This window comes from Acartia tonsa, chromosome 13 (genome assembly GCF_053477335.1).
Source record: "Acartia tonsa isolate MP-2025a chromosome 13, ASM5347733v1, whole genome shotgun sequence".
NCBI classification, from domain to species: domain Eukaryota; kingdom Metazoa; phylum Arthropoda; class Copepoda; order Calanoida; family Acartiidae; genus Acartia; species Acartia tonsa.
The window spans coordinates 31,811,015-31,835,041 of NC_137272.1; the positions used below are offsets into that span (position 1 = coordinate 31,811,015).

The 24,027-nt window shown below is 31.9% G+C and overlaps 1 protein-coding gene across 3 annotated transcripts; it reads right to left on the reverse strand.

Annotated features, from left to right (window-relative positions):
* Positions 1-160: 160 nt before the first annotated feature.
* On the reverse strand, positions 161-24,027 carry LOC145304010 (uncharacterized). 3 transcript variants are annotated; one of them, XM_080145764.1, is made up of 17 exons: positions 23,919-24,027; positions 22,785-22,846; positions 12,831-12,866; positions 11,896-11,942; positions 11,374-11,466; positions 10,644-10,686; positions 8,252-8,295; positions 7,423-7,473; positions 6,802-6,878; positions 3,995-4,073; positions 3,557-3,594; positions 2,633-2,706; positions 2,285-2,364; positions 1,808-1,849; positions 1,031-1,084; positions 674-742; positions 161-325 (listed from the first exon to the last, which is right to left on the reverse strand). In XM_080145764.1, the coding sequence occupies exons 1-17, from the start codon at positions 23,987-23,989 to the stop codon at positions 260-262; spliced, it is 1,026 nt and encodes a 341-aa protein (XP_080001890.1). In that variant the 5' UTR covers positions 23,990-24,027; the 3' UTR covers positions 161-259. The 3 variants fall into 3 exon arrangements, with proteins under 3 accessions (XP_080001890.1, XP_080001891.1, XP_080001889.1); XM_080145765.1 differs by lacking the exon at positions 8,252-8,295 and adding an exon at positions 8,351-8,394; XM_080145763.1 differs by lacking the exon at positions 8,252-8,295 and adding an exon at positions 8,694-8,737 and having other exon boundaries at positions 23,919-24,026.

Consider the following 24,027-nt stretch of genomic DNA (forward strand, 5'->3'; position numbering starts at 1 on the left):
GATGACATCCACATTTTTTTTAAATCACGAAACCTTTCATGTATTTTATATGCCTATCGCATTTTTGTAAGATGACTGACAGACAGACGGACAAGTAAATCATATAATCGCTGCTTATTAGTATAGGTAATTTTCGGAAGAAAAACATTTTCTCTATAAATTCGAATAAAACAAAATTTAAAATTTATTCAGTAAAATCACAGTTGAAAATTTTATTTAAATACTTTCATTGCTTTTTTCTTTCTTCAAATTTCGAATTTCAATATTTTAAACATCTTTGTTTCAGTTTTTCAATGGATTTTCTCATTTCGATGATTTCTTGATCCTAAAAAATTGTTGGTTATTTTTAAAAGTAATATTGTCAATCAAACTAACATTTTTGTTTTAATATTATACTATATCTTATAATATAAAGTAGTAAGCTTTTTTTTGTCTGTGGTGAAAGATCTCACAAACTGCTCAACAGAAATGATGAAGTTACTTATAGGTCCAGGGAAGGTTTTTAACTATTTTTTTTGGGAGGGGGGGGATTCCACGAGGAGGGGGGGGGGCTGGGGATGTAATACTTTTGTTCTCCAAGGAGAAAAAAAATCGAGATGGAAAAAAAATATCCCACGACTTTTGTTAAAAATCGAAGAAATCAAGATAAAACGTATTAATCTTGTTATTTTACCTGTTGTTCAATGATAAGGCTGTTATTGTCTGTTCTTATTTTCCAGTCAACTTTATCTTCTTCATAAACCTAGAAAAACATTTTTTGGAGCATTGAAGGAAAACGTAGTAGCGGGTTTCGTCGTATTTTCACAGTAGCTCTTAATAGGTTATTTTAGTTTAGGAAATAGGCCCCGCAGGATTAGAGCCCCCCTTTGGGGCATGAAATAGGATAAAAGCTACTGTGAAAATGCGACGAAACTAACTATTTTTTTTACGTGATTATTCATTTTTATATACGTAGAAAACTGGACATATGTAATTTTTCAGTATAGCTGAGAACCAGTTCTAATCCACCAGATAATGGAAAAATTATTACCTGGCACTTTTCTTTTATTTCTCCAGTTCTCCTTCTAACTCTCCTAACTTTTGCCTAAATAAAACTTTTAATTCTTACGTTTAGTTTTCATTTATTTGCAGATAAATAATGAAAAGCTAAATAAATAATTAGTTCGGGAATAATCCCTTTCTTGGCAACGCCTCTAAAGTGGCGGTTCGTCGTATTTTCACAGTAGCTTTGGAGAGTCTTTTTTAGGTTAGTTTAAGTTGGGTAATTGGTCCCGCAGGGGCCAGAAATAGGAGAAAAGCTACTGTTAAAAAAAGACGAATCGCGCCTTAAGACTCGTTGCCCTGAAAGGGACTATACCCATTAGTTCTATTGTGTTTAAATACATTGTTGGGGCGGGATTCTCCATAAGTTTTAGGAGCTTCATCCACTTGTAATGGAATGCTTGCGCCTGATTACGGGCTAATGCATCATCTCACTATGAAAGTCATGTGCTAGGCATTGCAGTAGTAGGTACTTCTTTTAACTCCACTTTATGACACGGTGCGGTACAACCTAACACCTTCCTGATAGCATGCAGACACACTCTTAATCCCCCCTTATAAAAAAATGGTCCCTTTCATGGCAACGCCTCTTAAAGGGCGTTTCGTCGTATAGTAGCTTTTCCCCTATTTCTAGCCCCTGCGGGGCAATCACCTCACCTAACCTCAAATAACCTATCAAAAGCTACTTATAAAATACGCCGAAACGCCCCTTAAGAGGCGTTGCTACAAAAGTTACTAGACCTAAAAACTTTTCTTTAAAAACAACCTTTAATTTTGCTGGCGGAAGACTTTCCCAGGCTGACACATTCTAAAATAAAATAAAAAATATATAATGCATTCATGTCTTTTTTATGCTCTAAAGACAATTGTCAGCAGATATAAAAATAATGTAACTCTTTCTGTTGCTTGGCCAAAATGGGACCAATTAGTGTTAGGGATTGATGGACAGACAGAAAATAAGATTCGGGTATAGTCCTTTTCGTGGCAACGCCTCAAAAGGGGCGTTTCGTCTTTTTTTTACAGTAGCTTTTCCCCTATTTCTAGCCCATGCGGGGCAATAACCTATAAAAACTAATGTGAAAATACGACGAAACGCCCCTTTAGAGGTTTTGCCAAAAAAAGGACTATACCCTAAAATTCTCATTCAAACACTCTTTCCCAACTCTAGAGCAAAAAAGCTAACTGCCATTTAAATTGTTATAAACGAAATATGCTTATACATCTAAATTCAAAAAATTTACACCTGCATAAATTGCCAAAGGCGCGTAGTTTCTCTATAAAACATTCGTCTCTCATGCTCGTCCGTCTTCCGATAGTGAGAATCTAAATAGATGAATAGTTATTTATCACATTGTATTATAAACAGAAATGCCAAAGGCACTGTCTAACAAAACTGATTTAATAGATTATTTATATTTTATCTAGGGAGGGTGGTGGTACCATCCCCCAAAATAGTATAAAAACCTTCCCAGGAACTATGAGAAGCTAAACTGTAAGTGTAAAGGGGAACCACAACAGTTCAACAATATCCTGTTGCTTTAAGGATAAGGATATAGAAAAAGTTAATAAAAATATCAATATATTTACGAACCTATAAAGAAAACTGGTATTTCAACATCAGTCTCTAAAACCTCCTTAAGCATACTAGAAACCTGGATCTCATATCTAAAACAAGATAGGAGATTTCATAAGTAACGCTGTAGTACCCGTAAGCAATTAATGATTATAAATTGGTATGAGATTTTGGAATGAAAAATGGAATGTTGAATATTTTTTTTTATTTTAAAGTCCGCTATTTACTAAAAATGTTTTTTTCGCCGATAGATAATGTTTTTTAAGTTTTTAGCTAATTGCAAATTTTTCTTTTTTCTTTTTTTAAATTTTTGTCGATTTCTCTAGGGAGGGTGGTTGTAGCCTCCCCCAAAATAGTTTAAAACCTTCCTGGGACCTATGAGAATCTACACTGTTAAGGAGAACTCGATCGGTTCAGCGGTTAGCGAGATCCTTTGGTACAAACAAACAGACAGACAAACACACATCCTGTTACTTTATTATAAGGATTATCGTATTCTTTCAGTTAATAATTTTATGTTGTCAAATACTTTAGTTAGGTCCAACCTACTCTAATTAACCTGAATCGTTATCAAAAGAGAAAATGAAATTGCATGTATATTCATACAGAGAGAGATTTATGATCACGTTTTCTTATTCGTTGTGGCTTAACAACTTTAGGGGCTTTAATTAATTTTGGTTGGTTGAGTCATTAAGTTGAGTGTTCAAACGTTTCAACCACTAATTTTAAGGAGTAATTTTGTGCATCATTATATTAGGAATGTACATCAATTTATTGGCCATTGTCCTATCCCTTTATATCCCTGATATAGGTATGGTTGTCCAAATTTGTACGATTAATATAAGTGTGTCAATCAAAATCTTTTAAGATTTGTAGTGGATGGTCAAGGGCAGGATTATAGCTATGTTTCAACCCAAAAGTTTTGTTTCTTTATAACAATACCTTTTCCGTGTTACTCTTCTGGCATCTCGATCTGCTTCTCCTGATTGTAAATTGTTTTTATATATGCTGGCATTATAAATATTGAAGGCACGACCTTTCGCTAGAAGTTCTAACTGTGCGCTTTGTAATAAGTTTAAGGCAAGGCATTACCCTTGCTCTTTTAAAATCTCGAATTTGACATATAAGCAGTAGAAGCTATTTTACGTCTAGAGACTTGATCCCATCACCTCCTTGACGACAACCGGATGTGCTAAGCCACGGTTGTGGGTAACAATTATACAAAGAGCTGCAAAGATTTCTAAATTGTATCAAATTATTTCAGCTTCCCTTTTTATAACAACAAGAGCTATCCGTTATGGACCGACCTCAATCATAGAAAAGCCACGCATTTAAAAAGCTACAGTCCCAATTATGAGTTATTCATATGCAAAATATGTTTCCTGTTGGACTGAATGACCAGAAAGAAACCACTACAGCAAGATTATTCTCCATATTTCCCAGAAGCTTGCCCACTGATCTGAAGTATACAGATGGACATACAAACTACATAATCTTTGTTATTTAAAAGTATTAGGATGTCTGTATGTGCGAAGGATCTCGATAACCTCAGAAAAGATATGCTACTTCTCAAAGGCCCAAAGTAGGTTTATATATTTTTTTGAGACGTATACAACCACTCTCCTCCCCCCCCCCCCAAAAAAAAAAGGACATTCAAAGAAAAAAAGTTTCTAGATAAATAAATAATTTGAAAAATAAATGAAAAAATACATAAAGATAGATACCTAGTAATTATACAAAATTAAGTACATAGATAGATAGAAAGATATATAATTACGTTTTTGGTTTTACAGTTGAGATCTTTTTACGTGGAAAATCAAAGCATAGGAACTAATGTGCAAAAGTTTCACTTTAACCACTCCCTGAAGAACATTCCCTTGGGTAACAAGAAGCAGTATCAGTCTATCATCATCGCCAAGGTAGAAAGTTTCATTCAAAGAATGAGATGGAAGCTATTTGCTGTCAAAGAAAAACCAACCAACACCAACAACAACTATGAATTCAAAACTACCAACAGGGCTCCCCAGATGGACGAGCTGAAAGCCTTTGAGGAAGATGTTTACAAGCTTATTATATCAATTGAATTCAGGCAAGTCAACAATGAATTCCAAACATCTTTACAAAGAACAATCAAAACAATTAAAGATTCTAAAGACATCATCATTGAATCTGATAAAACTGGAAACTTGTACACAGTACCTATTAATGAATATAAAACAATTCTGCATAACAATGTGACAAGTGAATACAAGAAAGCTGACGAATCTGATGTTGACAATGTAAATAAAGAAGCTGCTGAACTTACATCTACGTTGGGTATAGCTGATAGGGTTGATTAATACATAAAACAAGAAGCATTTGTAACTGTTAAAGATCACAAACCGAATTTTCCTGACAGAAAGCAGTACAGACTTCTCAATCCTGCTAAGTCAAATGTTGGTAAAGTCAGTAAAACCATCTGTGAAACTCAAAGCTTTACAAAACACTAGGAAATCATTTTTGTACCTGAATGAAGATCCTTGGATCAAAAAATCACAATCAAACTTTGACATAACCATGGGGAAAGTTTTGATGGTGCTGAATGTTGTGAACTGGTTGGTCTCTACATCCTTAGCAAGCTGGGTGACATCATTGAACAACCTCAAATTGGTCTGTACCGAGATGATGGTCTTGCTGTCCTTGATGGTTCTGGTCCACAGGTTGAACAAATAAGAAAACGAGTTTTTCAACTTTTTAAAGATTTAGGACTGAAAGTAACAATAGAATGCAATATCATAAGCACCGAATTTTTGGATGCCTTTTTTGACCTGAAAGCCAACACTTTTCGACCTTTTAAGAAACCAAATACTGATCTCAGCTACATAAACTCGAAATCTAACCATCCTGCTAACATCAAGAAAGAAATTCCCAAAATGATTTCAAGTAGAATTTCCAAACTTTCAAGTTCAAGAGAGATCTTTGAAGCTGAGAAAATACCTTTCAAAAATGCATTGAATTCAGCTGGCTACAATGATGACTTCACCTACTCACCCAACCAACAACGTCATCCTACTACAAGGTGCAGGAGAAGAAAGGTTATTTGGTTTAACCCTCCTTTCTGTCAAACAGTGAAAACTAATGTTGCAAGAAAATTCTTACTACTGATTGATAAACATTTTAAGAACACACCTCTTCAACAGTACTTCAACCGTTCTACAGTTAAAGTTTCTTATTGTTGTATGCCTAGCATCAAAGCCATCATAGCTGGACATAACAAATTCTTACTTAAAGATACAGCTGCTGCAAACACTCAACCTGCAAGATTGTGCAACTGCCGTGGTGGCCAAGCTGTGTGTCCCGTTGGAGGCCAGTGCTTGAAGTCTTCTTTGGTCTACAAAGCAGAAGTCATCAATGCAGTCAAACCTGCCACATACATTGGCTTGACTGGTAACACTTTTAAAGAAAGATTTACTGGTCACAAGTCATCCTTTAAAGAGCACAAAACCAGCCTATCATCATTCATTTGGTCATTAAAACGAAATCAAACTAATTTTTTATATTAGATGGTCCATCCTGCAGCAAGCACCAACCTACAACCCTAGCTCCGGTGCATGCAAACTCTGCAACCTAGAGAAGGTGAAGATCATGTTCAACAATGACGTCACCATGCTCAACAAGAGGTCTGAGATCAACAGCAAGTGCAGACACAGAGACAAGTTCCTTCTGATTGAACACCTGGCTGCTAATGATACCTGATACTGCCGTTTCAAGATAGTTTTTTTAAAATTATGTTTATTTGTAATTTCAATATTTTAAAAAATCCTTTAAATTTAATTGAAAAAATCTATTAATGCTAATCTTATTGTCAGTATTAAATTGTAACTGAAGATTGCTTAATGCATGAAACATGATGTTTTACAAATAAACTTTTGTTCATTCTATGTGGACTATAGAAAGATATATAGTTACAGTTAACTTACTTGATAGAGTTAGCTAGATCAGAACTTAATCTATCTTTGTATCTTAACACTAACACAAAAGCATTTATTTCCTCCATAGATATATAGAAAGATATATAATTATAATAACCTTACTTGATAGAGTTAGCTAGATCAGAACTTAATCTATCTTTGTATCTTAACACTAACACAAAAGCATTTATTTCCTCCATAGATAGATAGAAAGATATATAATTATAATAACCTTACTTGATAGAGTTAGCTAGATCAGAACTTAATCTATCTTTATATCTAAACACCAGCACAAAAGCATTCACTTCCTCCATCTGAAAATAATTATAAATATTAATGCAAAATTATTTAGCAAATCCTTATATATTTAAGTAACAGGATCTGTGTCTGTCTCTCTGTCTTTGTGTACCAAAGGATCACGCTGAACCGATATGGTTCTCGTTTACAGTATTGGGGAGGTTTATAACTTTTATTGGGGATGGTCACCCCCCCCCCCTTACAGAAATCAAAACTAGAATAAAATGCCCAGCCCCCCCCCCCCCAAAAAAAAAAACAAAAACAAAATAGGGGCATTGCCGCTGGTAGAAGATAAAGTTAAAGTTTCATGTAATAAAAGAGTATCTTTTGGTGTTGTCTCAAATAATCAAAATTATGATGATAAGAAATTTCCCAATACTTAATAAAAAAAACCTTCCAAAATTGTATTGAACTAGGTACCTAAATAATTTACAGAAATGTACTTAACAAAATTAATTTTGATAGATAGACATCATCAAGAATTATTTTTTCGCTTTTTTCACGCCGTCATCCTTGTTTTGATTAAAAACTTAAGCTGCAAAACTACTCTAGAATTCTCACCTCTCCCAGCAGCCAAACGAGGTCTTCCATTTGTCCAACGCTGTCGTTAAATCCTGTTGGGGTTAAAGCTACATTTATTTAAAGACTAGCGGCTCCTCCCCTAGCATCAACAAGGCATTGTTCAAAGAGGAATAAAGAAGCAGAAATAAACAGAGAAAGAGGGGACAAAGGGCTGTTTATTACATTAGTCCCCAAAGTTTTATAGTAACGTTTTCTTATTCGTTGGCTGAACAACTTTGGAGACTTAAGTCAACTTTAATTGGTTGAATCATTAAGTTGGGTCCTCAAACGTTTTAATCTACTGAAGTGGTAATTTTGTGTATCAATGTTGGGGATAAATTTATCGGCCATTGTCTTATACCTTTAGATCCATGAGAATTATATACTTAAACCATTCCATGACTTAAAATTGACAAATAGAATAACCTCAAACCAATTTAAGGACCTATAAGAAGCTTACATAAAAAGGTTCAATGATTAGCAAGATAAAAAAAAACTTGATACTTTTTAAAAATGCATAATTAAGTTCATTACGTTTCCTTATTCGTTGACTCAACAACTTTGGGAACCCTGTATTAAATTTTGACTGGTTTATTTATGTTTATTTTTGAGTGTCTAAACGTTTTAACCACTAATTGTAATCTAAAGAAGGAGTGTTTTTGTATATAATCATTAGGGATGTAAAAATCTATCAGCCATTGTCTTATCCCTTTAGATCCCTGCACTTTACCATGGTTTGAAGCTAATTATGAACTTGTAAGGTTGAGGAATGATTAATTAATCCATCATTGCCCTATCCCTAAATCGAATATTTCTGTAAATATATCTTTCCTGGAGTATCAACTACAGTTATTCCAGGACTTCCTGATAATCCTAGGTTTAGATAGATAGATTATTAATAAGATAGATAGATATATAGATATTCCTCTCCTGGAGTATCAACTACAGTTATACCAGGACTTCCAGATAATCCTAGGTTTAGATAGAAAGATAGAATATATATCATTAATGAGATAGATAGATAGATATTCCTCTCCTGGAGTATCAACGACAGTTATTCCAGGACTTCCAGATAATCCTAGGTTTAGATAGATAGATAGTTAATAGAATAGATAGATAGATAAATAGATAGAATATAGATTATTAATGAGATAGATAGATAGATATTCCTCTCCTGGAGTATCAACGACAGTTATTCCAGGACTTCCAGATAATCCTAGGTTTAGATAGATAGATAGTTAATAAGATAGATAGATATATAGATATTCCTTTCCTGGAGTATCAACTACAGTTATACCAGGACTTCCAGATAATCCTAGGTTTAGATAGATAAATAGTTAATAAGATAGATAGATAGATTTTTAATAAGATAGATGGATAGATATTCCTCTCCTGGAGTATCAGCTACTGTTATACCAGGGCTTCCAGATAATCCTAGGTTTAGATAGATAGATATATATATAATTGATGAGATGGATAGATAAAATATTTCCCCTCCTGGAGTAACAGCTACTGTTATACCAGGACTTACAGATAATCCTAGGTTTAGATAGATATATAGAATATAGATTATTAATGAGATAGATAGATAGATATTCCTCTCCTGGAGTATCAATGACAGTTATTCCAGGACTTCCAGATAATCCTAGGTTTAGATAGATAGATAGTTAATAAGATAGATAGATAGATATTCCTCTCCTAGAGTATCAACTACAATTATACCAGGACTTCCAGATTATCCTAGGTTTATATAATAGTGATTAGATAGATAGATTATTAATGATATAAATAGATAGATACAGGGTGGGGCAAATGAGACCGGACAAATTCTAACTTCTAAACAAATGAACATAAAATCGTCAATTTTAAAAATTTTATTGAATTTTAAAAACTGGCAAGCAAAATAGGTATGTATATGGTTATTAGATTATTCAATAAAATCGCTGCCAGCCTTAATCACCGCCTCTACCAGCCTCTTCAACCGCCGGCAGGTCTAGGTCAAAATGTACCTGTCCAAGCCGGCGTAGTTCTCCTTGATAGTGGCAATGAGGGAGGTCTTTGTGGCATGGGCACGTTTTTTGGTGCATGCTTCAAAGTAGCCCCAGGCCAAAAAGTCCATTGAATTAAGATCAGGCTGCTGGGAGGCCACATTTCCTTAGGAACGTGAGTAACTGCAGGATCCAAATTCGCCCAACTTTCAAGCTACCCTTATACACGGAGGCTCTTATTTTGACCACAGTTGAGCTAGATCGAAATTTTTTAACTGTTTACCCATAGTCTAAAATGAGTTTTTAAGTTCAATATGGGTTCATGAAGTCAAGAACCGAGAAATTTTCACGAATCTTCACGGTTTTTGACGTTTTTTACATCTCAAAATCTGCCCCGTTTCACTTTGCTGGAGTATTACGGCCAAGCCATTTCAGATAGAGAGTTCTAGTCTTTTCTAGTGTCTTACTTATGTATCTGACAGTATCCCCAGCAAGTTACATAACTCTACCTCACCTACAAATAGGCTGAGGTCCGATTTAGTGGGCCCTAGTCGAGAATCCAGTTTAAACCCCCGGCGCATTTGGAATCTGCCTTGTTGAACATATGCGCGGCCAGCTCGTTGTACACGTCCATCTTCGTCCAAAGATTTTTTTGTGCTAAAAGGTCATTACCTAAGCTTTTTATAGTGTGGTCAAACGTCCTGATTGGTCAAGTAGTTTTGGCGCTATGGCCGTTTAAAGTTTGTCAGGTCTTATTTGCCCCACCCTGTATTCCTCTCCTGAAGTATCAACTACAGTTATACCAGGACTTACAGATAATCCTAGGTTTATATAGATATATAGTTTGTAAGATAGATAGTAAGTTAGATAATAGGATAGATAGATATTCCTCTCCTAGGGTATCAACTACAGTTATTCTAGGACTTCCAGATAATCCTAGGATAGATAGATAGATAGTAAGATAGATAGAAAGATATTCCTCGCCTGGAGTTTCAACTACAGTTATACCAGGACTTCCAGATAATCCTAGGTTTAGATAGATAGATACTGATAGTTAATAAGATAGATAGAAAGATATTCCTCTCCTGGAGTATTGACTGTTATTCCAGGACTTCCACATAATCCTAGGTTTAGATAGATAGTTAATAAGATAGATAGATAGATAGATATTCCTCTCCTGGAGTATCAAGAATAAAAAAATTACTAAATAAAATATTTTAAATATTAAATTACCTATCCAAGAACCACTAGCATATGAACTGTTTAAGGTACCAGCCTAGAGAAAAAAACATATGATAAAAATAAAGAAAAACTAGATCCCCTACCCTATAATCATACCAATAGAAAAACAGTATAGAAACAATCGGACCACAATATTTTTTATAATATATAATTATTTTCTAGATAATTTTAAGGATCACGATTAAGAGATAAGAATATTTTAATCATATGTTTTTCCTGTACCTAAAAACTAAAAAAATGCACAGTTTTACTTTTCTACCTCATAAGGGCGGGATTCTCTTTCGATTTTTATCATCTAGAGAATCCTAAGCTTCATCCGCTTGTAATGGAATGCGAAACTATGACACCCAAGGATATTAGGTTAAGTAACATCCAACAGACATCCAACCCTTTGATTGTACGATCTTTGTCTTTGCATGATAATGAGTTGCACCTATTTATTGGCCAAGACATTGCCTCTACTTTAACTATTGATGTCGCGCACCTGACATAGCAGCAATAGGAATATTTTTTAACGTATTTAGTTAGGACGAGATGTTAAGCTAAGATACAACCATATCACCTCCCTGACAACAAGCGGATGCGCTACACGTTGAGCCACCGCCATGGGTCAAATCTATAGACATACATTTGATCTCAATTGAAAGAAAATGACATTTTGATCATATATTTTTCCTGTACTAAAAATCTAAGAAAAAGCGCAGCTACTCTAGAATTGTACCTGTACCCCATGTCCAACTGGGAAGGGCAGCGGATCATTGACAGTCACATCCCATCCAAGAAAACTGTTTGCCAGTGAAGATTTTCCAGCCCCCTTTATGATACTATGTCAACCTTTTTTGTTGTAAGAGTAAATGAAGGAATTAAGAATTTTCAAAAATAGATGCCATCTCCAATGATGATAAACAAAATTATTAAGTATAAGAATTAAAATAATTTGTTAAAAAGTTAGACACTGCTACTTTGAACCAACCAATGAAGATTTAATAAAAGTAAGTTTTTTAAGCCCTTTAATGATAATAAAACTCTGTGTACCAGTGGTATTTACATAGTCCAATGTCAACTCCCTCCGTGTGGAAATTCCTCATTTGGAAGCATTTTTACTTTATTTCGGGTAACCAAGATTTTCCCCCACCCCAAAAAAAGTTTAACTCTAGGGTAAAGTTTTTAAAGAGAGGGTGGGGTAAACACCCCCTAACACCACCTTGGACGTCCCTATATCTGCCTCCCTCCCTCTGTATACCTGTGCACCAAGAATAACCAGCTTTGTTGGAAATGTACATCCTCCTCCTAAATACCAACAGTTAGCTACACACTTCATTTACTAAGTATATTTGCGATTACTTTTATTTAATGAAATCTTCCAATTTTTAACATTTACAAAACGGCCTGCTTTATTGCATCAAGATCCATGACAGATCTATATAGGAAATAAACGTCTATAAATGAGCTCGAGTCTTCCAATGGTAAAGTGCTCCAATAATCCTCATTAAACTCTCATTGACCAAAGCGATAGGACCTTTATTCTATTTGTTTATGGAATGAATTAAGTTTTTCACTTCATGTAGATATTTGAATTACATTGAAGTATATAATACTTATTTCATAAATAAAAAATATTTGTTCATAATAGAGTAAATCTAAGAAAACTGTATTTTAAAAGAATTCGATTGTGGCGACACTTCCTTTGTGTTAAAATATTAAAACTAAAATTTTAATCATATTAACCCTTTGGTGTTGGTAATGTGAAAAAAATATAATTGAAAAAATCTTTTTAAAATCATTTAAATTAATAAATATTTACTTCTTTCTTTTAGATAGTAATGGCGGGGGAGGAAAATAGATTTATTGAGAAATAGATAATAGATTTGTACTTATAGAAAACTAGCCAATAGCGATATAGTTATATTGAGCCAACTCTAGTGTACACATAATTGTAGAATTGCTTTATCAAAGGAAAAAAATTCTTTTACAATCATTTTATCAAATTTAAATCTCATTACTGGGTAACTCAAAAGTAAAGTTTTTTTCAATAAATAGTTTACAAGCTAGCAGATTGTAAAACACAAGTTCTCAAATTTCACTGTGTGAATCTACATTTTTTCTGAATATTTCCCCCCATTTTTAAAGCTTTTTCTTATAATTTCGTAAGTAAGAAATCTTATAAATTTGTGTTACCTTTAATGACACTACCATTAAAATAACGTTCCTCTCCTACAAATAAAAAATAATGAAACATTTATAAATATTCAGCCAATCTTAATCTGCTTTTAGATAAGAAATATTGTTTCAACTGTTCTAAGGTTCATATGTGAATAGTCACTTTTTACCTAGGAATCTTAGGTTCTATGAGATTATATAAATCCTCTATGACAAATAACAAAATTCCTACTTCTGTAGATTGGTTGGAAAGTTTAGACACTACATGTTTGTAAAAAACATTTAAGATTAAAAAAAGTTACCAAAGTTTTTGAGCCAACAAATAAGATACCGTGGTTATAAAATCTACCAGTGTAATTTACAGCCAATATCCCCTTTTACCTGCCATATACCTTTATGATTAGGATCCTATGCAAAGTTACTTTATTTAAAGTTGCCTGTCTAAATGTTTATTTATTCTAAAGTGGAATTCCCACTTATAGAATTTTGATTTTTCCAGTATGGCTTCTATAATGAAATTAATACCAGTTTTGTTAGCCTGTGACTTTGGCTCTTGAGCCTAACAAAACTTGTTTTAATATTATATTTTTCATTTTAATATCCGCGGAAAGCTGTCTACATTACTATGCAATAAATTATAATAGGAAGTTTATATCAAAAATTTATTTTCACACAATAAGATTATTTGATAAATACATATATTACATTACTTTAACCTATCATTTTAACTAACCATCTTAGTTAATCATTTTGATTAACCATCCTAACTAACCATCTAAACTAACCATCTTCACTAACCATCTTAACTAACTATCTTAACTAACCATCTTAACTAACAGTCTTAACTAACCATCTTAACTAACCATCTAAACTAACCATCTTAACTAACAGTCTTAACTAACAGCCTTAACTAACCATCTTACCTAATCAACTTAACTAAACATCTTAACTAACCATCTTAACTAACAGTCTTAACTAACCATCTTAACTAACCATCTAAACTAACCATCTTAACTAACAGTCTTAACTAACAGCCTTAACTAACCATCTTACCTAATCAACTTAACTAACCAACTTAACTAACCATTTTAACCTACCCTAAAATACTTTTATTATCTAAAAAAAATAATGAAAAAAAAAATTATAATGTAAGACATTAATAAACACATGAATATTATAATAACGATGTAGAATCAGAAAATCATAAACAATTTCATAGACTTGACATTAAACTTTTTTTTTATTTAAAGCCAAAAGGGTTTAAAGCTGATTACGAATCTTATAACTACCTATCCATATTTCATAATATTAATTTACACAGATAGTTTTTAAATTAAGTGCATTAATTATAATATTAAAATTAAAAATACTTTAATAGACTTGATTATGATAAAGTTTTTGAAACTAACCTAACTACTAATCCTATCACAAAAAAATATAACATTAATTAACACAGATATTTAAGTACATTAAATATGATAAAAAATCATGAAATGAGTACATTATAAATAATTTCATAGACTTGATATTGATACAGTTAAAGTTAAAAGTTTTAAAGCTGACTATGAATCTTATTACAAAAAAAATCATATTTTATAACATTAACATATTTAAACATAAGATAAAAAAATCATGAAATAAGTACATTATAAATAATTTCTTAGACTTAAAATTGATACAATTTTCAGTTTAAACCAAAAGAAAATTATTGAAGTCAATTTTAAATAATTTTAAACTTACCAACTAGCCTTTACCTAGCCTAACTACAAATCTAACAATATTGCTATTCATAATCATAGAACATTAATAAAACACACATATTTAATTACATTAAAATGGAACAATAAAAAATTAGTTCATTATTAATAATTTCATAGAGATATTGATACAGTTTTAAGTTTAAACTACAAATATTACCCGATACAAAAATTACATTAATGCACAACATTAATTGACACAGATAATTAAGAACATTAACATATTTTATAGAAATTTAAAATTAAAGGATGCCTGCAAGAAATACCACGCTTTAACTGCTGAAAGACTGCCACAAGTAGACCCAATACCCAAAATTTAAAGCCTTCAGCTTCAATAACAAAAAAGTTCTAGGCATTTCAAAATAGCATTTTATGTACAATGAAATTTTTGAAAGATTTCCAATGCTCATAAAAGAAAAAACAATATTAAATTACGTCGCCTAGACACAAAATTATAACCTTATCTTTGTCAGAAACATTGATTGCCGGTAACTGATTACATTTTTACAATAAAAACACCACATTTCATAGTCAAAATCTATAAAAAAAATTCGATTTAAATTGCATTTTTAAACGAAAATCATAGCGGAAACAAAGGGGTAAACTATTACAAGCTTAGCTGTGATTGGTTGTTAAGCTGATTCAGCCTTCTGATTGGCTACAGTACATTCGGTACAATGCAAGTTAAACTTAATTTTTAAAAATGATTTTGACTATAAAAGTGGGTATTTTTATTGTAAAAATATAATTAGTTACTGGAAACCTAAATTTATGACAAAAATAAGCTTATAATTTTGTTTCTAGGCCACGTAGTCTAATTTCAAAGTTTTCAACATGAGCATTACATTTCTTTCAAAATTTTCATTGTATATAAAATGTCATTTTAAAATGCCTAGAACTTTTTTGTTATAGAAGCTGAAGGCCTCAAATTTTGGGTATTTGGTCTACTTGTGGCAGTCTTTCAGCAGTTAAAGCGTGGTATTTCTTGCAGGCTTCCTTTAAGTACATTATAAATAAAACAGAGACATGATATTAAGACAGTTTTTAACATTAATCAAAACACATATTCAATTACATTCATATGGGAAAAAATTTCGGTTAAATCAAAAGCTTAACCTTACCAACCAACCTATTCTTTTCAACCTACAATTCTTTACCTCAAATAATCTAACATTATAACATATCTTATCTATAAAAGATATATTTTTTGATAATTTTAGAAAGTTAATTAACACAAATACTTATTTACAATTACATTAACATATACTAATAAAAATATATATAATGAATTTCAAAAACTTGTTATGGGGACAGTTTTCAGTTTAAACCTAAAGAAATTTTGAGGCTAATTTTAAATTGATGAGAGGCCATATATAGATTAATTCTTATCTACTAAGGTGAATATATTCAACCTACAATTCTATTTCTCATGTAGCCTAACATAACTAAAAGTCTAAAAACAAACTTTTCATATGTTAAACAATATTAACATTTTTTAAAAATACAATAACATAAAAAATTGTAAAATTGAGTACATTATAAATACAAGACATAATAAAAGATTGATTTTCTTTTCATAACATATTAGATTTTTTTTATTTCAAACTTTCTTTTAGTTTGTAAGTATTTGTACTTTTAATACTCTATAGAGTATTCATCAGTGACCTCAGGCATTAATGATAGTATTTTCTTTTTGCCACCATGTAGAACTCCACCAGAGTATCAAAGATGCTGAGAGCACTGAGACCCAACCATAAGCCCAGAGAACTTCCCAAGTCAACCACAAGACTAAATATATCATATGCATATACATCAGTGTGAACTATTATTCCATCCTTAATCTTCACTGCAAGAGCTGCGTTGTTGATTTTGTTACTTATATAAAAAACTTTATTTAACTTAAATTGCATGGTAACACATGGAGGCAAACATGGATTTAAAATGTCCATTCCAAATCCATTTAAGAATTTCACAAACTGGTTTAACATTGTCAAGTTATCATCAATAATCTCTATGATTTTGCCGTATTCACAAGTAAGAGTGCTGTTTTTGAGAAACCAGGGAGGCAGACACTTATACCATTCAAGCAAAAATTTTTCCATCTCATTTAGAACACATGAATCATAGCTAGTACCCATCCTCCCATAATCCATACAAGTTTGACCATGTTGGATACTGTTATCATGAATTCTGACCTCAATCTCAAAAGTTAAATAATCATAGTAACCAACTTTTGTTGGGCCAAAGTTAATTTTAGCAACATTTGATCCATACATACTCAATTTGTTTACTCCATTTGGATCCACAAGATATAGTTTAGATTTTTCTGTGTTTTCAACAGAGGTGAACTTTTCTGTTGACATAATATTCAAACAAAAACCTAATGGGGCAAAGTAAACCATTTCAGTATCAACTATATTATAATCAGTCCAATCTCCAGTTTTTGAATTATCTACATATACATTACTATAGTCAGTGTTGTAAATCCTATCTTGAACCTCATGATAAGAAATATTACCTTGTCTTCCATTCCAAGTATAATTGTTTGAGTCAATAAGGTTTCCCATTGTGAAATCTGTCAATGTCTTATATCCAATGTTTCTAGCCTCTGAGTAGTTAAACTGTCCTTCCTGGCACAAATAAATCAGAGGCTTTTCTATCTCATCCAAAGTTGTGGTTGAAGTTTGTGTAGTTATTGGTCCTGTTATGTATTTGATGATTGAGTTTTGAAATTGATAAACAAACAGTCCTAGAGCAAAGAGCTGGAACAATGTTCTTAAAAAATATAAGTTTCTCATTTTTAACTATTCTTTTCAAATATAATGAAAAAATTTTATATTTTATGCTCACAAATTTTAAATGATGTGATAATACATTATTGCAAATTTAAGGACAGGGGTTGAATTATCTGTTTTTGAAATATCTTACAGAAAATGATTATTGATAAATCTTTTTAGACATAGATTTAACCTCCAACCTCTGTCACCTCACAAAGTCATGTGAGTAAATGAAAGGTTAAACTCCTATAGATATTCCATAACTTTCTGTATTTGAGTAACTATGTAACAGTAGTTTGTTTATATAGGACATGCTTAGTTACACTATGGTTGAAACAAAAATTTTATTTATATATAATTCTTTTTAAATAATAAAATAATGGTTCAGCATAGTGGTTTTGGACAGATCTTGGATCAAAAAAGGAATTGATCTAAATTGATTCTGTTCTAAGAATTTAATATGATTTATTGTTTAGGATAAATTCTTTAGAGCTAGCTGCCCAACAAGAGAATTTAAAAGTATTAATATGTGTTAGTTCCTAAATTGACCATCTCATCATACTAAACTGAATTTTCAGATTATTAGAGTACAAACTCTGGGTTTTTGGAAATCAAAATTAAATCTAGACAATGAAAAAAATTCAAGGTGGGGCAAATAAAACCAGACATGTTTTTAACGGTCATAGCTCCAAAACTACATAACCAATCACGAATGATCCCACTATATGGGCTTAGGTAATTACCTTTTTACAAATAAAAATCTTTGAATTATGGAGTACATGTACCCTGTGCTGGCCTTGCATATGTTCAACAAGTCAGATTCGAAATATGCTCATTGTTTACCCTGGATTTTTGACTTGGGCCCATTAAATCTGACCTCAACCCATCTGTAGGTGCTTAAGAAACTTGCTGGAGATGATGTTAGATAAAATCTTTAAAACTGACAATATTATGTTTATTTGTTTAGAAATTAGAAAATTTTATTTGCCCTAACCCTGTTCATAACACAAAATATGTTTATAGGAAGTCTGCAGGAAATACATTGCTTTAACTGCTGTAAACTTCAACAATTGATAATAATAATAATGTTTATTTGGAAGGTCTATTTTCACTAAATGGAACAAAAAGTTAGAAAAGTAATGGCCGATTAGTCATTTTTGCCCTAAAAATAGCCAACAAACGGCTAAACGGCTGAGCTGTTAGCTGTTACTTTTTCAACTTTTTGTTTAATTTAGGGAAAATAGACCTACCAAGAATTAGTCATACAAAATTTTAGATCGAAATTCGAATTCTAAGTGCCATTTACACATTGATTACGAGATGGTTGTATTAAAAACCCCCCTTTATTAACTAATTAAAAAGTGGAGGGAAAAAAAGATAATTTCAGGATATGCACCAGTAGCTACAGAAGTACTATCTATACCAAAATGGATTGAGTCCATTTGTTGGGATAGTCTTTTTTTATTCCTGAAGCCCTTTTTTAAAGGAATACGAAAATAAGAAAAGGAAAGAAAACAAGGATGACAACATCCATAAGTAGCGAAGCACAAAATTTCGTGGATGGGACTGACGGTCATTGTTGTTTTCTTCAAACGACGGGAAATTTAATTTTGATATCTTTAACTGAAAAAATTTTGAAAATCGATTAATAAACACCAAAGATATGGGGGAAAATGTAAAAAATATAAAAATAGCCAAAAACCTGCAAAAAGGCAGTCTGACCGTCATTGTTGATTTCTTCAAATGAGCGGAAATTTAATTTGATATCTTTAAATGAAAAAATTTTGAAAATCGGTCCATAATCACCAAAGATATGGGGGAAAATGTAAAAAAATATAAAAATAGCCAAAAACCTGCAAAAAGGCAGTCTGACCGTCATTGTTGTTTTCTTTCAACGAAGGGAAATTTAATTTTGATATCTTTAACTGAAAAAAGTTTGAAAATCAGACCATAAACACCAAAGATATGGGGGAAAATGTAAAAAATATAAAAATAGCCAAAAACCTGCAAAAGGGCAGTCTGACCGTCATTGTTGTTTTCTTCAAACGACGGAAAATTTAATTTTGATATATCTAACTGAAAAAAATTTTAAAATCGGACCATAAACACCAAAGATATGAGGAAAAATGTGGAAAATGAAAAAATAGCTTAAAACCTGCTAAAAAGCCGTCTGACCGCCATTGATGGTTTATAGTTAATTGTGCTCCTTAATGATGGGAATGTTGTCAAAAAATTTCAGCTTTCTATCTTTTATAGGAGCTGAGTAAATCCCATTTCCCCCATAGCGTGACGGACGGACGGACGGACTGACGGACGGACGGACGGACGGACGGACAAAGTGAATTATAGAGTAGCTTCGCTACTAAAAATTAGACCCAAGTGTGATCTTACTTTGAGCACAAACTTAAACTTTATTATAACTCTATGCATAAAATAAGCTTATAATTTTGCATCTAGGTGATGACATTTAATGTTGAAATTCCTTATATGAGGGTTAGACAAATTTGAATTATTTAATTTATTAATTAAGATGGAGGCTTCAAATTAACGGTTTTGGGCCTTATAGTGCATTCTTTTAGCAGTTAAAGCTTAAAGTTTATATCCTGCAGGCTTCCTTTAATTTTACAAAAACCAATTTGTTTTAAAGTGTTTGTTGATTAATGTTAAGTGGACATGTAAAGCTAAATCTAATTTACCAAAATTGACATTAAATAAACAGGAAATATTTGCTTTACTGACTTAAATCAAAAAATTAATTATTGAAACATTAAAAGCATCTAAATTTCCTAGCTAATATATAATAGATGATTTTTAAGAAAAGTTTGTGCCAAAATGAAAAATTGTTGTCCTAGAAAATATTTCAATTCCTGCAAATATAAAAAGTCTCACCAATAGACAAAAAAAACTCTTCTTATCATTCTAAAATAATATTGTTTCCTTTATCCTTCTAATTGGAAATTGAAATATTAGTTTAAAATTTATCTTTAATTTAAAATGAATCATTTTTAGATACAATTTCAAAAGATATTTGAATTAAATAAAGAAATAACTTAGAAATAGCAAACATCTAATAAGTTGTTTGATTGCTTCAAAATTAGTGGTGTTTACAAGGTTTTTCTAGGTAATTTTAAGGGGTGTGTGAATTTTTAGCTTAACACACCCCCTTGCCTGTTTCAGTAGAATTTGGGCACCTAGAAGGGGTTTTCAACTCCTCTTAATTTTGTCAGGAAGGTGTATCCTCCCTTCTTAATTTTGCAAGGGGGGTTAATACATCAACCTTATGAATGCTTCTGTTCCAAGTAGGTCCTGTGCATTATTTTTTCTTCTTTTCAATACAGGTTCTGTTATTCAGCTATTAAATTAAAACTTGAAATTGACCAAAATTAAGATGGGTTAACCTGGGGTAAAACTGATGGTGAAATTGCTTTCAAGATTTTTTGATGAAAGAATTACTGCCTACAGCTAGGCCTTATCTTATAATAGATTTCAATGAAATTATAGTTATAGAATTTTCGCTACTACTTTAATCTGTTTTAAAGACGTAAATTATTTTTATTGGGCCACGTATATTAGAGTAGGACACATCAACAGTTTTTTAATATTTTGAAATCTAACATTGCATAAACCGTAGAAATCTCAAATTTTGACACTTACGTTTTTATTCGGTTCCGCTTTGCAATTTTTAAGCATTTGTTAAAATTTAGCTAATGCTGTATTATTTATCTTCATTTTTAGTCAGTTTTAAAATGTATTGCACAAGGACATGCATAATCATATAGGCTACTATAATAAATGGTAATGAGAAATGGCCATATTCTTATACACACACAAGGATATTCTACTACTTTTGATTACATTTTTGGATATTTAACTACTATTGAGCGATCTGTGAGTGTGGATGTTTGACTACAGGTGATACAAACATAGCACAGTGCCTTCGAAGGTGCTTTGACTTTAGTGTCAGAACCTAAATTGGGACATAGTGCATTTCATTACCCTAGGTTAGGTAACTTCATTTCACTTTTCAATAAAATCTAAAATGCAGCGGTTTTTGAGAAAATTAGATTTAAAAATTTCAAGTTCAATTTTCACCCACTAGGAGTTACCGCATAATCATGACAAGAAAAGCAAAGATTATTTATTTAAAATTTTGAACAACTTTGCTTTTATAAAGTCAGTCATAAAACCTCTCTATATATGATTTATTTAAGGCTGAATTTCCGTGACCTTGGCAAAGCAATTGATAAAAATGGCCATTAATTAACTCACTTCAGGAGTGGTTTTATGAAGAACTTTATAAAAGCAAAGTTGTTCAAAATTTTAAATAAATAATCTTTGCTTTTCTTGTCATGATTATGCGGTAACTCCTAGTGGGTGAAAATTGAACTTGAAATTTTCAAATTTAATTTTCTCAAAAACCGCTGCATTTTAGATTTTACTGTAAAGTGAAATGAAGTTACCTAACCTAGGGTAATGAAATGCACTTTGTCCCAATTTAGGTTCTGACACTAAAGTCAAAGCACCTTCGAAGGCACTGTGATAGGGTTTTAATCAATTATTTTAGGTTTTAAAACAAAAGACTTCATCTTATAGAAATTGTTTATTTTGAAGCTTAACTTGAAATACTATAATATTTGAAAATTGTAAAAGTTTGCAAACATTTTGTTTTAAATTTCAAAAATTGTAAGAAATTTGATTTTTTTTAGTTTAAGAAAAAATTCCAAACTTTAACACTGAGTGTCTAGATCTAATGAACAATAATAAAATGTTTGTATTTTGGGTGGTTTTCCAATAACTTTTCATAACTTTTAAAAGGCTAAAATTTTAATTTGATTAACATAACAAAGAAAGTTTGCTTTAAGAACAAGAATAATCAAGCACAAAATATGCGAAGCAATAAATCATAATATACACAAGTATATCTTTTAGGAATTTTTATTTCTTTAAAATTTCTCAGTTTATAGAGGAATATATTGACTAAATAAGTAATAGTAATATAGATATATAGTTGCATCGCCCCTTGACTCTTAAGTATGTCAGGAAAATAGCCTAAAACCAACCCAAGAAATTTGTAGAGCTTCCCTAAAAAGTACAACCAAATCGTTAGAGTATTTTTTAGATCTAAGCTTTAGAAAACATAAGATAAGACTAGCGGCTACGCCCCTAGAGAAACTTTATTGAAAACAAAGGGGTGTCGCCTCAGGGAGGGATGGGACATTGGCTGTTTACTACACTAGTCCCAACAGACTTATAATAACGTTTTCATATTCGTTGGCTTAACAACCTTGGAGACTTTTTGGTATTTTGGTGTATCATCATTGGGGATGTACATCAATTTATTGGCCATTGTCTTATCCCTTTAAATCTACTTGTTCAGTTTATATTGGAAAACAATTGAAGGAGGGTTCCCACTTCCCCCACCCAATAAAAAAGTTTACCTGTCTGATGATCGCCAGGAGATTCGATGGAGAATGAGTTTCCACATATCTTGATTTCACTCCTCATAATAATTATTATTTTATTAAAAAAGAATATGTGACAATAATCAACAAAACAGATGGACAAATCAGGCATCTAAAGGAACAATTTAATATGATAATGATCGATAAATTGATGTACATAACCAATGATGATGCACAAAATTACTCATTCTGTAGTTTAAAATTAGTAATTAAAACGTTTGAACACTCAACTTTATGAATCAGCCAATCAAAATTGAAAATAGACCGCATTAACCCCCTCCCCCCCTTATATAGATGGTTCGCTTATTGCATAGTGCCTAATATTTCTAGGAATCACTGTTAAAAAATTAATATGAACATTTGGTAAAGATTATAGAGTTGCTGTGCTTTCTAAATTGTGCGTTAATACGTATAAAAAAAAAACTTGACTAATAGAAATTATATCATACAATCATTTTATAAAAGTGAAATGATGTCTAAGAGTTTGTCTGTGTGAACTGAATGATAATTATTTTGGGGGAGGCAGGGTACCACCACCCTCCCAAGAGAAATAGCCCCTAGAAAAAAGTGTTGCCCTTTTCTGTCTTAAACTAAAATTTAAAGTAGTGAGGAGGAGATGACTCCCCGATCCCAAACCTCAAGTGCCACAAGAAGTCTCTAGGGGCGTAACCACTAGTGAATAAATAAAAAAACCTTATTTATTTATCTTCTTTTTAGGGAAGCTTTACAGTGGCCCTGAGTCTCATGAAAAAATCCAACTCACAAATTTTTAAAAGCGAAGCTTTTCTATAATGTTGGTCTGTCCGCCCGTAACGGTTAGCTCTCTTCGTTAATTCAAACAGGTTACAATTTTAATTTTTGCATGATGCTTCCTATAACAATTAGGTACGACTTAGAAAGCGTAGCAACTCTCTAATAATTACCAAAAAGTCCATACGTCCTTTTAAAACATGCTGATATCTTATTTTTTATCAACAAATTTATGTATATTAAAATTATCCTATTGATGAGATTTTTGGAATACTGATTCCTATTACAACAAGGTACAGTGTTATAAAGCAGTTAGCGAGATCTTACAATACAGACAGACAGATATACTGGTATATGTACCTGTCAACATCAGCCACAACTCTGTCTAACCCCATGAAAACAAGACATAGTTGTAATAACAATACAATCATCTGTAAATTTCAGAGATCTTTTAAGTATGGCTAAAAGT

What these genes read in the sequence shown, in the direction of transcription:
- LOC145304010 (XM_080145764.1), bottom strand. Translation starts at nt 23,989, where the DNA reads ATGATTGTATTGTTATTACAACTATGTCTTGTTTTCATGGGGTTAGAC. An exon ending in TAATGGTAGTGTCATTAAAG is followed by an intron (nt 11,943 to 12,830) that starts GTAACACAAATT and finishes GTTGGTATTTAG; the next exon opens with GAGGAGGATGTACATTTCCA. An exon ending in AAATAAAAGAAAAGTGCCAG is followed by an intron (nt 743 to 1,030) that starts GTAATAATTTTT and finishes ATGTTTTTCTAG; the next exon opens with GTTTATGAAGAAGATAAAGT.